At 39.0% G+C, this 15,349-nt stretch overlaps 1 protein-coding gene across 1 annotated transcript in view; it reads left to right on the top strand.

The window, feature by feature from the left end:
* Positions 1 to 15,349, top strand: part of LOC136436386 (transcription factor SPT20 homolog) — a 112,148-nt gene that overhangs the window by 85,534 nt on the left and 11,265 nt on the right. Inside the window, exons 14-19 of the mRNA XM_066430328.1 lie at positions 1,188 to 1,357; positions 8,012 to 8,044; positions 11,293 to 11,497; positions 12,052 to 12,102; positions 12,726 to 12,891; positions 14,682 to 14,852. Of these exons, the coding sequence (XP_066286425.1) occupies positions 1,188 to 1,357; positions 8,012 to 8,044; positions 11,293 to 11,497; positions 12,052 to 12,102; positions 12,726 to 12,891; positions 14,682 to 14,852 (796 nt within the window). The remainder of the gene's footprint in view (positions 1 to 1,187; positions 1,358 to 8,011; positions 8,045 to 11,292; positions 11,498 to 12,051; positions 12,103 to 12,725; positions 12,892 to 14,681; positions 14,853 to 15,349) is intronic.

The following is a 15,349-nucleotide window of genomic DNA, read 5'->3' as shown; positions in this document are numbered from 1 at the left end:
CATTGACTTTCAATACAACAGCCTTGTACACTTACATCACAATGTGTATACATTACATTTGTACATTTAGCTGTGAAAAAACACAGCAAAAACACTCACATAGAGTGCAGATCATTTCCAAAGTAGCATGGTTTTCAAGGTTGCGCTGCTTCTAAATGACTTAATACACCAGCAGCAAATATCAGTCCTTCTAAGGTTGGTTAGTACTGGCCAGCTGTCAGCCAATCAGGTGCTCTTGTTCCCAGAAAAGTTAAAAGCCAATCACGTCGGTGCTTACAGTCAAAAGGTTACCTGATTGGCTGGTAACTTATCCAGGAACAAGCAGTGCCAGAAGAACAGATTAGTATGCCAACTGTTAGGCCATGGTCATGGCTTGGGTATTGTATAATATAAATGGCAGGTCTGGTAAAATGAGACAAACAAAGACTTAATACATGAAGAACATGAAGTTGGTGAATATCCTTTTAAGCTCTGTATGAGCATCTGGAAACATCTTCTTTAGAAATCAATCAATTAGACAGTCTATAGCCTTCAGATCTTTTCATCATTGTCAGATGTGTGTTATAGCAACTCAGTTGTCCAATCTGTCCATGCCAACACACTAGTTATGCTAAAGTCCCACTACCAAACTAGGGCCCGGCTTGGCTGTTTGCGGGAAGGAAAAATAAATGTACACAAATTGTGCACATATCTTTGACTAATTTTTCTTACCTTTTCTGGGTTGTCTTTTCTGTCATACTTTTCGTAGCAACAAACTGCTCGACCAGTTATCATTATCTCCATGAAAAATGGAGATATAGTTTTGGGTGTGTCTGTTTGTCTGTCTGTTTGTCTGTTTGTGTTTCCGCACCACTCCAGTCAGCATAACTCAAGAGCCTCTTGATGGATTACATTACGATATTTGGTATGTGGGCGGGTGTTGTGAAGCCGAAATTCAAGGTCGATTTTGGGCCCCCTGGTATGTGACCTTGGTACTGCAGCAGAACTTCAATTTTTGTATCTTTTGACCTGGACGTGCTGTGGTCTTGATTTTTGGGTGGCAGATAGCTTGTGATGTAATAAAGAAGTGGTGTAGGTTTGGACCCCCTAGTTTGGAAATGTGACCCTAGGCTAGCATAAATCATTTTAGCCTTCGTAGACTTTCAATGTCCCAGTATATACTGACACACCGTATTTCTGACTCCTAGATCACAGTAGAAGAAGTCGTTCTGGAGGCCGAGAGGAGCAACAACAAGATCCTGCACAGCCGCGTGACCATCCAACAGCGCCCTACGGACAACTTCTACCAGGGCGAGCTGTACGTGGACAGGGACCACCAACCAGGAGACAGCAAGAGGGAAAACGGGACGTCCTGCAAGTATGTCTGTTTCCTTCATCCCTTTTTGTGGCGTCGGGTGGCGCAGTGGTTAGAGCGTTAGGCTCAGAACCAATAGGTCCCGGGTTCGATGATCACCATGCCCCAACCTTGTGCCCTTGGGAAAGGCACTTTACACGACCTTCCCTGGTAGTGGAGTGACGCGCACCAAGCCTCTTCGGCTATTCGAAATTCTTTCTTAAAGTCGACCAAAAAACACACTGCAGATTAGGGTGCCAATGTGCCAACATCTAACACATTTGCCACCAAGAACCGCACAGCTTTTTTTCTAAATCTCTTACTGTAAATCTTAACATATTTGCAACGGTTTTCTTTCATTTTTGCGAAATCATGACACGGTAAATATGTGTTTTTGTGCCGTAGTACTAGTAGTGTGTTTCGATCACGAACATAACACACCACAAAAATGTTCTTTCCACTCCTACCACAAAATTAAATCCCTGCAAAAATAGGTGAATTTACAGGATTAAGTTAATGTTTATCTGAGACCCTGTAGTAGAAAATGTGAATGAGTGATCCAGTGGTTAGTGTCCCTGTCTCTGAACCAAGAAGTCATGAGTTTGAATCCCGGCTGATGTCGCTCACCTGACATGCACGCTACTGGAAAGGGTTGCAGTCCTGTCTAGTTTGTTAAGCCGTGGTCAACTTAACACATTGTACTTGACTTTAAAAAGAACTAGTTGGGAATTTCTCCACCTGACTGTATACATGTATACAGTGTGAGTAGATGACTTCTCTGTCAAGACCAATGGAAGAGTAGCTCAACTGTTCATTGAGTTCATTGATCACTTTTATTAACTCTTCCTGTTTGGAAAATGATAAGAACTTTTTCCCCCCATCTCAGCTACAGCATTAGTCAAGTGTTCAAGATTTATATAGACTAGACCTTGGCCTACATGTAGTACTCCCAACACTTACTAGACTGTTCTTGCTCACTGAATCACACACACTCTACAGCTTACTTATAACCACAGTAGGTATTGCAAGTAATCCTCTGAGTTCCTTCAGGACTTGTTATGTATGTGTAAGGCACTTATATAGGACTGTATTGCGTGCAACGCGATAAGTAAGATGTAGTATAGGTACCATCCTTAATGGAGGTGTATAATGTAGAGGGAATTCTACAGTGATAAAAAGGTTTAGATTACTGAGTCATTTCTTCATTATTGTATCCCAAGGGACAGTTACAAAGTGTTTTTCCTAGAAAGACATGCATTTTCAAAAGACATGAAAGTTTGGACCAGGAAATGACTTAATGTGTGTCTAAGTAAAGCATACTGGAGCAACAACAAAGCTAAGATCGCTGTGATTCAAATTTAGCTTTTGTGAATTTCTTGTTTTATTCGTTATAATTGTGAATTTCTGACTAATTGTGTCAGAAAGAGTGGTTCGAGTGGCAGAGGAAGACTGGCACTCAACATAAGTCAAGTAAATCAAGTAAGTCAAGTGTCCAATGCATTTTTCCCACTGGCTCTCACAAGTCAAAAGAAATGCATATACATGTAGCAGGAAAATGATATTCTGTGACCTTTTTAGGACCTTTGACCTAACTTCCTGTCCACACGCCCTTCTATATTCAAATAAACATAGACTCTGACATACAAGCATACAAATACACAAGCAGACACGCTGAAAACAGAATCTCCATACACAGAGGTAATAATGATGTTTTCTGAGAAAAGTGCATCTTTTTTCCCCTGGCAAAACATGACAGTCTTAATGGATGGGTTGAAGCATTACTTACAAGTGGTGTAGCGCTTAGAGTCTTACAGATAGTGCTTGCCAAATGAGAGGATTACCAGTTTACTACTTTAAGAGCTCCGTATGGATACTCTGAGTTGACTCTGTCATCAGTAACTGTCCACTTTCCTGGAGATTTGATATGTATATGACCCATCCTCTTAAAGAAAATATGCCCAATGGCATTTTCATTTGAAGTTTTCTGTCAGAGATAGATCATAATGTGTACATTAAGGTCACAGTAAATTATTCAAGTTACCAGATTTATTCATGAAAGATTCCATTTCTGTTTAAAAGTCAAAGGCACACATTCGTCAAGAAGAATGAGAATCATGATCATAGTAATCAGTCAGTCAAACTTCAGAAATCAGACAACTGGTAGAGGTGATAATAATATCACCTATTTACATGTAGTCTCCCTCTTCATACATTGTAATTATGGTAAATTAAAATAAAGAAATTATTCTCTGGATACCCTTGGTTATGTATGGAAGGAAGACATTTAGAAATTTAATGATATGTCACAATACATGAAGGTTGGAAAAGAACTAGAAGATCTCATTATAATTTTAAGTCTACAACGGGAATTTGTGCCTCAAACATGTACAATGTAATGGTTTGAATACTTTTATTCTGTCCTACATAATTCTGTCTACTGTAATTTCCATTCGCGCTGGCATCTTGTTTTTCATTGATATTACGTCTTAGTGATGTGACAAATCTTTTGTTTGCAGAGACATGACAGAAAGAGTTATAGCATCATATGTGAATACCAATATAGTTTAACTATTCATGCAGCACTGACACAAGAGAGATTTATTCCTTTGCTGATATATACAATATAGGCACATTATTTTGCATACATGTTAAATGTGATCCGGTAAAATTGCAGAGTTAAAAAAATGAGATATATACCAGTCAGTATATTGTTTAAAACTATGATATCATAATGTCATTTCATAAACGTAAAGGATGCAAAGTTATGTGTATTGTACTTGGAGAGCCAATTCGATAACTGTTACATCATATTAGTTATGGTTTGTTTTATTTTATTTGAGAAAAAATACAAATTTTCCAACTGTTGCAGCCAGTAGGCTAAGTCAATGTCGGGACATTGCAACGGATGAAAGCATATAGTTATTGTAAAACATAATTTTTAGTAATTTTTGCAGATAAGATAGCATATCGCACTACGTAAGACCTTCACATATCGCAGTACGTAAGACCTTCACATGGTCTAGTCTGAAAAACTCATCACAAACACCTTCCGTGAAGGTTAACATAAATTATATAGTTTAATGTTAGATATAATAAATTGAGATATAAGTAATATTGCTAAAGATGCTATTGGACTTGGCTACAACATTTTATACTGTATACAAATGTAGCACAAGCAGCAGTTTGCCTGTAAGTTTGTTTTCACCTGAGTTGCTGCATGGGTACACATACTTGTATGATTTATAGTCTGCATCCACAGAAAAAGTGGATTTAAGTGTAATGTTAGGGAAGGGTCAACATCCTACAGTATTCCCTGCCATCGAACCCTGGGAGCGTATCACCCAGACTACGGGAGTGCCTCATCTATAACCGCTTTCAACCTCCAAATGCCAGGAGGGCCCGGTAATTCCACATTTCTCATATAATCCTGATGAACTGTAAGTGCGCCGTGGTGACGTGACATTTATCAAGACCTGGGAGAGAAGCCTCAATAAATGGCAAAGGTTTATATAAAGAAGTGTGGGTGTTCCTTAAGTAGCTTTAGCGACATGAGATGCTGAAGTCATGTACATCCTTGAGCAAGGATTGTTCCAATGGGCATGCAAGGAACATAAATCTTAGTCTCCGTTAGGCCCCCTTTCTGCTAGATGGCGATCGTTGTGTGACCGAGATTGGATTTTTGTGACCCATGATTTTATAACAATATTGGAATATGATGCCGAATGTAAAAGTAGCAAAAGACATCAAAATGTACAAAATGTTCAAAGTCACGATAAAAATTGTTTATCTAATATTATTATATGATATGAAATTCGTTGAGCAACCTGTCAAAAGTTTGGTCACTCGATGGTCACTCAGGAGTCGTAGCGTCACGGTCGACTCTATGGAAAACACACAGAACGCCAATTTAATTTCTTGGTTAACAGATTTTTATTTTCAAAAAAAATAAAATTTTAGAAAAAAAAAAGAATTATGAAAAGAAGGCTGGCCGAGCCGTCTGTTTTTAAGAATTTTTTTTTTCTAGAATGTTTTTTTTGGAAAATAAAAATCCGTTAACTAAGAAATAAAATTGTTGTGGCCTAACGGTGAAGTTTACAAACTTGAAGGTTGATATGTTGTTTTTCCTAAAACATTACTGCATTCACTGGTGCAAAATGTCTCTCACGCTATAAGATGATGCGACATCGGTGTTATCGGTAAACGTGACCTGGAAGAAGAATGATGTTGTAGTTACCAGTCGCGTGATGAAGACAGATTGCTCAAGGGAAGACAGCCACAAGTCCAGATAAGGAGACCAAATTGCTTTGCCAGGGAAATCAAGTTACGATAGATTGCCAGGCGTGACCTTTTTGTCGAGGATTCCAAACAGGGCAAGGCAATCTCTTCAAAGTAATGGAGGCAGGTACAGCGTAAATAACCCATTAGAAAGCAAACTGAACGCAGAAGAGGGGGGTCTTCATGTGGAAGATGCACGAAGATAGAACGTTATTATCTGCCGGCTCTACGGGGAAATATCGACGGCGCAATATCCCGCGACTTCAGAAGTACTGCCCGTTGCTTCTCCGTTATATCTTTTAAATGGCGGACTATTTTCGCGAGCCTACGACTGTGGGCGGGTTTCAAAAGGACATGGATTACAGTGTTGAATGGCCAAACATTCGTCAGCTCAAAGTAATGGTTGCTTTCCATCAGGTAACATGAGCGTGTAGGATATTACCAGGTAACAGCCCCACTGACTGCATATATAGTCACACACTAGAATTTTCTCTTGAAATTGAATTTTCTTTAGCCTCATCAAACAAATTAAAAATTGATGAAAATAAAAACCATAAAGCAATTTATTACCATTCATGATTTATCAAAGTTATACAATGAACATGTCCATGTATGATTTTATAAATGTCTGTGTCAAAATTTTTTTCTTGCCACTGTTTTGTTTTTCTTCAAATAAACAGTTTGAATCACCACATAATAATCCTAACATAGCTATGTCTCAGTGATCCATGAGAACTGAATACTATAAATGATCATGTTGCAACAGAGAGAAATAATGGTAAGGCATACAAATTCAACATTGCAGGTGCAGTTCATTCTGAATCTGCCAGGGTAGATGTCTTACATTGTTCACGGTGCAAAGTTTTTGGCAAAGCTGATTTAGCAGATCATATAAGCATGAAATGTCAATCCACTGCGGCCATGGATGTGTTTTTATCAATCAATGAAGCACCCAAGGATTCTTCCACCTCTACACAGGTGTACAAGTCAATTGTCTCATAGGGCTTTTTACAGAATATGACCAGGGTTTGAAGCAACCCTGTGAAAGCGCAATGTCATGTCAGACTGTCCAACACTGGATCAGTCTATCGATTCACAGAACCCGACATTGACCTCCCTGTTTCAAGTTCAAAGAATTCCTCACCCTATAGTTGAAGTGCTTTGACCCAAAAGCTGCAAACTTGACCCATGACTTGTTATTGAAAGAATGGACATACATGTAGTTTTGGGGGCACAGTGGGCCATGATGAATATGGGCTCTCCTATTCACCACTCAGTCTAGTACATGTCAGACATACAACATAACATAATTCCATGAGGGTACATAATTTCGCCACCCTTAAAAGATACGTCCAAACCGATATCCAACCCAACGTCCCCCAGTATAATGCATTCCTGTATATCTAAACTGTGCATACCTGGGGGGTGCTGCACTAGAGATCTCTCAAACCCACCATTTTCCAAAGTGGCGGATTTATGTAACCTGGCAGATTAATTCTAATAGTCAGGAGTGACTGTCTGGTTACACTGACTGTTAAAACTTCTGAGCAATATTGTTTTTCATGTACCATGATAGCTTGTTTACTCCAGTCTATTGCTTGCTACTGGGGTCCAATCATTAGAGGACTACTATGATCCAATCTTAGCATGGCAGAAGTCAGAAATGATACAGTATTTACTAGCTAAAGAAATTCTGGCATCTCCAATAGAATTGGCATCAGAATATGCTGAATCACTGTGACCGATTCAACAACACGAAAGAACTGTAGGTAAAAATTTATGGAATGTTTCCAAGAGTATAACAATGTGTAAAGGAATTAACTTTAAAGCAGCTCTTTGCTGTAACAGCTACAGTATCATAATGTGCAATCCCTCAAGTAGCACCACACATTTTGATATTAAACTTGTCTTTAAATAGCATACCACCATGAATTAACCTGAAACAATTTCAAAAGACTGAAGTTAACATATCTTGACACACAGTTTGAGAAGACTTTTAAAGTTTTTAGTATTCAGATATCATATCAGTATTGGTGCCAAGTTTAATGAAGTGACCACAGATCAATGAAACGATTCAGTGTTCTCCAAATTAAGTATTTAGCCCAAGCACAGAGAACTTTGTAGTACCACTTGGCAATTTCCCTCCCTAATTGCCCACCCAAGACTCATTCAATCCCCTCTCAAGAAATCGACGTCTTCTTATTCCTTCGTATCGATCAACAAGGCTTGCTAATTTGAAGGCCAAACCTTGGGTAAAGTCTAAGTGTGACTCTGCGATCGTTTTATTGGCTTATAGCACCTATATATCCCTAATATAAGGTTATCCTCAATGCTGGTCGATGGTTTTGGGATCCTCAAGACACTGAATTAACATCAGTTCTTGTTATTTTTCTTTCCTTGCAGGTTTCCGCTGGGAAGCAAGGTCAATGCACAGAGGTAGGTCGTCATTTTTTCATTCAGCCCATGTTGATTTAATTATATATATGGACGAAGTCCTCTTGGCACCCCAAAACTGATGCAAGTTTGTGAAGAAGAAAAGAAGTTGGGCTAAAAGAAAGTCGCCTTCATTTTAATGAAAATTATAAGTGGTAAGGAAGGTTGAACAAGTGACATGATGATAGTTTTTTTTTTAAATGATTTTGATGTTGATTTCCAAAATATTGTATTTTAAGGAGTTGAAATTATAGCAATTTTGAGAGCTCAGCCTCTGTCAAGTCATCACAGTGAATAATCCTTTCAGAAAAATTTGGTATCAGCAAAACGAATTTTGCTCATAATTTATCCACAGAATCTCAATATATGATGATTATCCCTACTAATACATGTACTTAATTTGAAATACATTTTCCTTTCTTCGTAAGATAATACTTTTCAAAAACCAACCCAGAAATTCTTTTCATTACTAAAACGATATTACTTCTTGGCAGCCAGTTTGTAGATTGTAAAAATTTGATATTGGCAAAACGAATTTTGCTCATAATTCATCCACAGTATCTTATGATAATGATTATCCCTGCTAATACATGTACTTAATTTGAAATACATTTTCCTTTCTTCGTAAGATAATACTTTTCAAAAACCAACCCAGAAATTCTTTTTACTGGAAACAATATTCCTTCTTGGCAGCCAGTTTGTAGCTATAGATTGCCAGCTACAATAACAAACCCCCACCCATTGAGTTTACTGACAATCTTTATTATAACACACATGTTGGCTGACTGCACACCCGGATATAGCTTGCGCAGTAAACCATTGGTCGCTGTGACATTTCCGAGGATCACGACATCCCCTGGCCGTAACCTACATGTACATGTACGCGTACGTACGATAAGCAATCCTCGCGCTTAGGTATCTTCACGGTTCACTACCCCTTCCTTAATGGTGACCAATCAGGCAGCCTGGTGGCTGTAACATGGAAAGATGGGCTATCGAGAAAGCCCCGCTGACACCGCTTCTTCAGCATCTCCCCGGGAACAAATGAAAAAATCAATGGTTGTCCCCTGGTAGTTAATGGCGATGATAGAAGCTGATTACCTCATTTTATTGTCTGCGACGGTGGTCCTCCACGGCCACGCTCATGGTGCAACTCTGAGCGTCGAGAAATCCTCAGAAATGTTACTTAAATTTTTGTAGTCAAGTAATGTGTTTCGACGACAGAAATGTATCTGTGAGGAAAATCATTTGAGTGGTGTTTTTGATTTTCAGTAGTTGGCCAACTACTGAAAATCAAAAACACCAGTCTGAGCATTTTTTTTTTTTGTTTTATCAAAATGCTTCAATTTTGTTTTAGTTGAAGAAAGCCTTGAACTTAAATGTAGGATTGTATAATTTCATGCAATCCAGAAACAAAATCGCTATGGATTACCGGTACCTCAATAACTAGAAAATATGTCAAAATTCATACAAATCCATCAAACTCAAGGGATCTTGAGTTATAGGTGCAAACATACAAACACAGGCAGAAATAATGCCCCTGTTGGTGGTCGCTGACCTCGAGCTCCTGTACTGTGGTAAAAAGTGTGACACTATCATATAGGATTGAAGAGATATCAAGACATTTGACCAGATTGTTCATTTTTGTCTTTATGTGCAATGTCAAACATTTTCTACAGCCTTTGTCCTCATGAATTTCATCGCACAAGATCCTCTTACTCGGAGACTCCATAACTCCAGATTGTAGATAAACTTTGATTTGTTGTCTCTCTGGGGAAAATGTGCCCCAGAATGCAAAGTTTGGCACGTACTGCTACAAGAGAGCGCCAAGAGGGGCGTTAAGAGTGGCACGTAAAAATTGTGGAGCTGAAAAGCCACGGGCGAAAGGCCATGGGAGTGTCGTCTTCTATTGCAGTCTGTATTATCTATGTCCACAGAGACCCTTTTGCAATAATCATTTTCAGAATTGCCTCAATCGTTTTATGAAAGTACAAAATGATATTAAGGGAAAATGAGTGATGAAACAGATTACTCAGAGGAAGGTTACTCACTTCATATTCATCTGATAAAGTTCAGAAGCAAAATCTTTATGAAAATCTTGAAGCTCTTCTTAATTGATCATTCTTGATATTGCATTCAACAGTTGGCTGTGTGATGATTTTCCTGTTTGATAAAGAAGTGATAACAAGACTAGTTATTGTGACAATGGCTTTGATATTAAGCTGCTCCTTCACATCACGAAAATCAAAAAGGATTCATCATCCATTGTAACAGTCACCTCACATTCTAAACTGTACCAGACAGACAAAGGAATACAAATTAGCTGTTCTTTGGAATATAATACTGCCTAACTATGTGAAGAGACATGACTTGTGAAAGTATAATTATATATAATGGCAGATCATGGAAAATTGTACCCTGGAAGACCAGACACCGAATTCGGCTAGCGGAGCTTGGGTTTATAGCGGAGAGTGTGGCAGGGTCGGTCTTCGGGGGCAGCGGGAGGGTTGGCCGGGAAAGCTCAGGCGTGCGTGCGGTGCTTGGTGGCGTGCAGATATACGGTGTCTGGTCTCCCAGGATAGGAAAATTGAAGCTTTGGCCATGTTACTGTTTTGTGAAATAGAGATTTGATCAGAATTTTCTGATGAATGTTATGAGATCTAGAGAGTATATCTTACAAAAGAAGTCAGTCTGTGCATATGCAAAGAATTACTTTAGATATCAATTATGTTACCAGTTTGCTGATGTCCTACAATTTGATGTTGTTGGTAAGATTTTCAACCAGGCTGTGACAGAACTAACCACCGACAAGGATCTAAGACAGCCATTTTGTTAACAAGACAGCTGAGTTTTGTAGGACACATGCAATACTATCCCAAGAATTCTCACAGTTTGAAATCACATGACGATTGTACAACCAATGTGCCCAGGCCCTTAACCCATATATACATGTATGTATGGGTTGCACATTACAGAGCCTGTATGTGGGTCCCTTATATTCTACAGGTTGGGGGCATTTTTAGCTGAACGCATCACACTGCAGCAAAAAGAACCAAATGCGGAAGTAACTAATAGTATGCCACTGCAGTGCAGAAAAAGTCAAGGGCCAATGACCTGATTAAGAAATTCAATTAATGATAAAACGGCAGCAGGACAAAGGTTAAGAGGTGACATTTGTTCTTACGTAGTTTGATTTTTATCCGTTGAAGAACTACACCTTACAGACTAAATGTTCTATCCCCGATACTCAGGTACATCCAACAGTACAAGGACCTGTTCACAGAAGAGGGACGACGGTCGGTCAAGATAGCCCACATCATTCCCGGCCAGCCGCCCCAGATCACCCACACACAGACTCCCAACCCCAACACCCCCACGCAGATAGTCTTTCCCGGCGGGGGACAGGGTTTACTCACTCCAACGGGATCTACCATCTCCTCTGGAGGGGCCACACAGGTAGAAAACACATAGAAGATTGTACTGAAGGTCTTCTCACTCTCTTGATCTATAGTTGTAGCCGAACCATAGATTTTTTTATTAGAGGCTTGTCACAGTCATTTTTTTGTTTGACATTCTTCACTTTAGTACATATTGCCATAGATCCATATTCCGTATTTAGAAAGCATGCTGTAACAAATACATTTTTTGAAAAGTTTCGTTCATTTTTCTGTTTCTAACGTCTAATAGCTAGTATTCTGTCATTAACATTACCTGGCAGTAGATTAGAATCAGTGTGATTCACTTCAGATTTCTTTATTATTTCTCCTCTTTGAAGATAGATTAAGCACTTCATAACTGTTATCATGATTCTTATAGTTTCGTACGTGTGTAGACCAAGTGTTTCAATGTTTTGAAGCATATTTTTTCTATGCGCAGTGAATGTGCTAGTCTCCCTAGACTGACTGACAGTAATAGTTAGTAATAGTAGTAATATAGTCAGTAGTGTTAGCTTGACTTTTATGTTCTTTCTTTTGTCAATGTTGTACATGTGCTTTCAACTTTGTTTCCAGTACAACCGCCCCTTACTGAAGGGGAGCAGGGCCTTAGGGAACAAGCCCAAGGTACTTCCTGCCTCAGTGTAACCAAGCCTTGCTCTGCCCTGCCTGCTTCTGCATCCACAGTTTTTATATGTATTAACCCATTGGTTATTGGCTTGAGCTCTTTGATTCAGTTTGAATGAAATACAACTTTAAGGCTAGCCACTGAGGTGTCGCCAAAAAATTTTGTATGAATTAAAGATACATAATTATCCAAAGTTGTATTTTTTCTAATTCTAATGCAAACTATGTTTTGGTACATAATTACAGTAATTTGGAAAAGTTTACTGGCAAAAAATAACTAATAAATCCTTAAAAGAAAGTCTTGCCCTGGAAGGAAAACATTCTGCATTACAGTGTACGTTTGGCATTCCCAATAGACCGATCCTATAGCACCGCCAACCTCCGTCAGAACAAAAAAAATAAAACCTTAAAAGTATTTGACATGCCACCAACCTTTTGTTAGTCGAACCGCTAATTGCCAATGATATCATTGCTTGAACTACTAATTGTGATGGACAGTCAGGATCGGTCTATAACAGTTACTGCTGTTTTGCGACTTTTGTTGCAGTTTCTTTGAACACAACAGTACATACTTGTGACATGGTTCAATTTGTGACAGATATGTTTGTTCTGCTTCTGAACAGAGTTTTTCGGGAGGCTCTCACTCTGGCGGTAGCGGTGGCGGCAAGTCCAAACGCCCCCCTCCCATCAAGCTGTCTCTGTCCCTCAACAACACTGGAAGTCTGTCGTCAAACCTCATGAGCCCACCTGGAGACCAAGGAGATGCAGGCACACCTACATCATCTTCAGGTGAGACAAGATGTAGAACAGTAATAGTAGTCAGTAATCAGTAAGAATCAGTGATGAACAGTGGTCAGTAATCAGTAAGTAACAGCCATGAAAGTAGTCAGTAATCAATAAGTAACATTCATGAACAGTAGTCAGTAGTCAGTAATCAGTAAGTAACATTCATGAACTGTAGTCAGTAATCAGTAAGTAACATTCATGAACTGTAGTCAGTAATCAGTAAGTAACAGTCATGAACAGTAGTCAGTAATCAGCAAGTAAAAGTCATGAGCAGTAATCAGTAAGTAACAGTCATGAACAGTAGTCAGTAATCAGTAAGTAACAGTCATGAACAGTAGTCAGTAATCAATAACAGTCATGAACAGTAGTCAGTATCTAACAGTCATGAGCAGTAGTCAGTAATTAGTAACAGTCATGAACAGTAGTCAGTTATCAGTAAATAAGTCATGAACAGTAGTCAGTAATCAGTAACAGTCATGAACAGTAGTCAATAAGTAAGTCATGAATCGTAGTCAGTAATCAGTAAGTAACAGCCATGAGTAGTAGTCAGTAATTAGTAACAGTCATGAACAGTAGTCAGTAATCAGTAACAGTCATGAACAGTAGTCAGTAATCAGTAACAGTCATGAACAGTTTGGCAGAATAACCAATTCTACTGAAAGAGATGGCGGTCGCAGTATCTGTGTCAATAGAGATCGTGATGAGGATCTCTGCCATTGTGAACAGGATCTTTGTTGGCACAATTAGTGATTCTACGCGTAGAGTTTCCGATCAAATCTCTACATTTTTCTCTGCATGTACACATGTACATTATGTGGTTAAAAGATGGTCAGAACGTTTCAACTTAGATTTTTGTCGCTTAAGATCCATGGATCACCCTTGAAATTTAGGATTTATAAATGGGAGACCACCCTGGTGCATTCCTAGCACCCTCATTAGAGACTATGATCGGCATCTCTACATGTAGATCTGCAATTAATGAGAAGCGGCAATTCTGCCAGATTGCCATCTCCACCCTGACTTATACATGTACATTGTTATCAACTTAGCAATCTAAGAATAATAATTTTAGTTTCAGGTATCCAGGAGAATTGTAACCTGCAGCCAAAGATGATGTAATTTGACATGATAGAAAGTGATGTACATGACTTGTAATACATGCAGTGTTCATATGTTGTACATGTATTGTGTAATGTTGTGGGATGAGATAGGGGATCTTGCCATGTTGGGAAGCTGGCATGCTAGATAATGTAGCATGCTCTTGTCCTGCGGCAACTAATCCCTGGTGTATACCATAAGTTCACTTACTTTGTCTCGTATTGTGATCCTTGCCTAATAACTAGATTGCTTGAGCTCTGAATACATCAAAGGCATGCTATTGGTTGGGATTGAAGTCCTTGTTAACTGTTCATCCGTTGTAAATGTGCGTTGTAAGTTAGTGGAGAATTGCATCCAGACATGTTAGAAAGAAGCCTTCCACATTTCTCCACAAAAAAAAAATTATAAGAGCATTTTCTAGTATGCAGTAGAGCAAGCCATCAAGCAGCCTCTTCCTACACAAAACTGGCACATTATTCCATCGGGTAGCTATCTAATTCAGATTTAGAAAAACGGAATAGGTTTAGCTTTGCAAACAAACCTAACTGCATGAGAATGCTTAGCATAGATTGAAGATACTGACTGAAAAAAATAGCCAAAGTCCTGTAATAATTGCATGAAAACTTGCAGCCAAGGTATAAGGATAATGCCTAGTAGCCAAAGTGTGATGTGTATTCCTACTGTGTGCCCCCCAGGACTTGGTGCATCACATCCCTCCCCCACCATCACCATGGGCGCCCCCATGCTGACCCCCACCATGGCCATGTCACGTTCCCTCGGCCGGCAGATCCCCGTCTACCCCCTGCCCGGCCACTCCGTTGTCAGCCCCACAGATGGAGTAGGCACGCCACCTCTGGCCAGTTCAGGTACTGCAGGCACTGCAGGCTACAAAATGCAAATGAAAATTTGAGTTGTCTTGCTGTAGTTATTATGTATCCTGATGGAAAATTTTTAGCTTGAGCATGAATATGATGTTGAACGAAAACTAGGGTTGCCAAATTTGTGACTGCATTTAAGCTATATTTGAAATCCAATGCATTCTAGAATTTTTCGATCGTCTGAAATGTAATTTTACCTGATAAAGACCAACAAATTCTTAGGAAGTCTCACTACCATTGGTGAAAAATGTTGAATCTATCTTTGAATGCAACAAATCATAAATAGCACTAAAGCCATTGGCCTGATGGACAAAAATCACAATATCCAATACAGCCTGTATGTGAAACATACACATACCTGACTGAGTGTATATTTGTAATCTGTAGGTTGTTTGATACTTTTAAAGGATCCCATTGGATGTGTTTAAGTCTCAAATTTTGAATGGTTATGATTTATTTTTATTTTTATCAAAAAAATTATTATG

Source organism: Branchiostoma lanceolatum, chromosome 6 (assembly GCF_035083965.1).
Source record: "Branchiostoma lanceolatum isolate klBraLanc5 chromosome 6, klBraLanc5.hap2, whole genome shotgun sequence".
Classification (NCBI taxonomy): domain Eukaryota; kingdom Metazoa; phylum Chordata; class Leptocardii; order Amphioxiformes; family Branchiostomatidae; genus Branchiostoma; species Branchiostoma lanceolatum.
The sequence above is the reverse complement of the archived record's forward strand: the minus strand, read 5'-3'. Positions and strand labels throughout refer to the sequence as shown.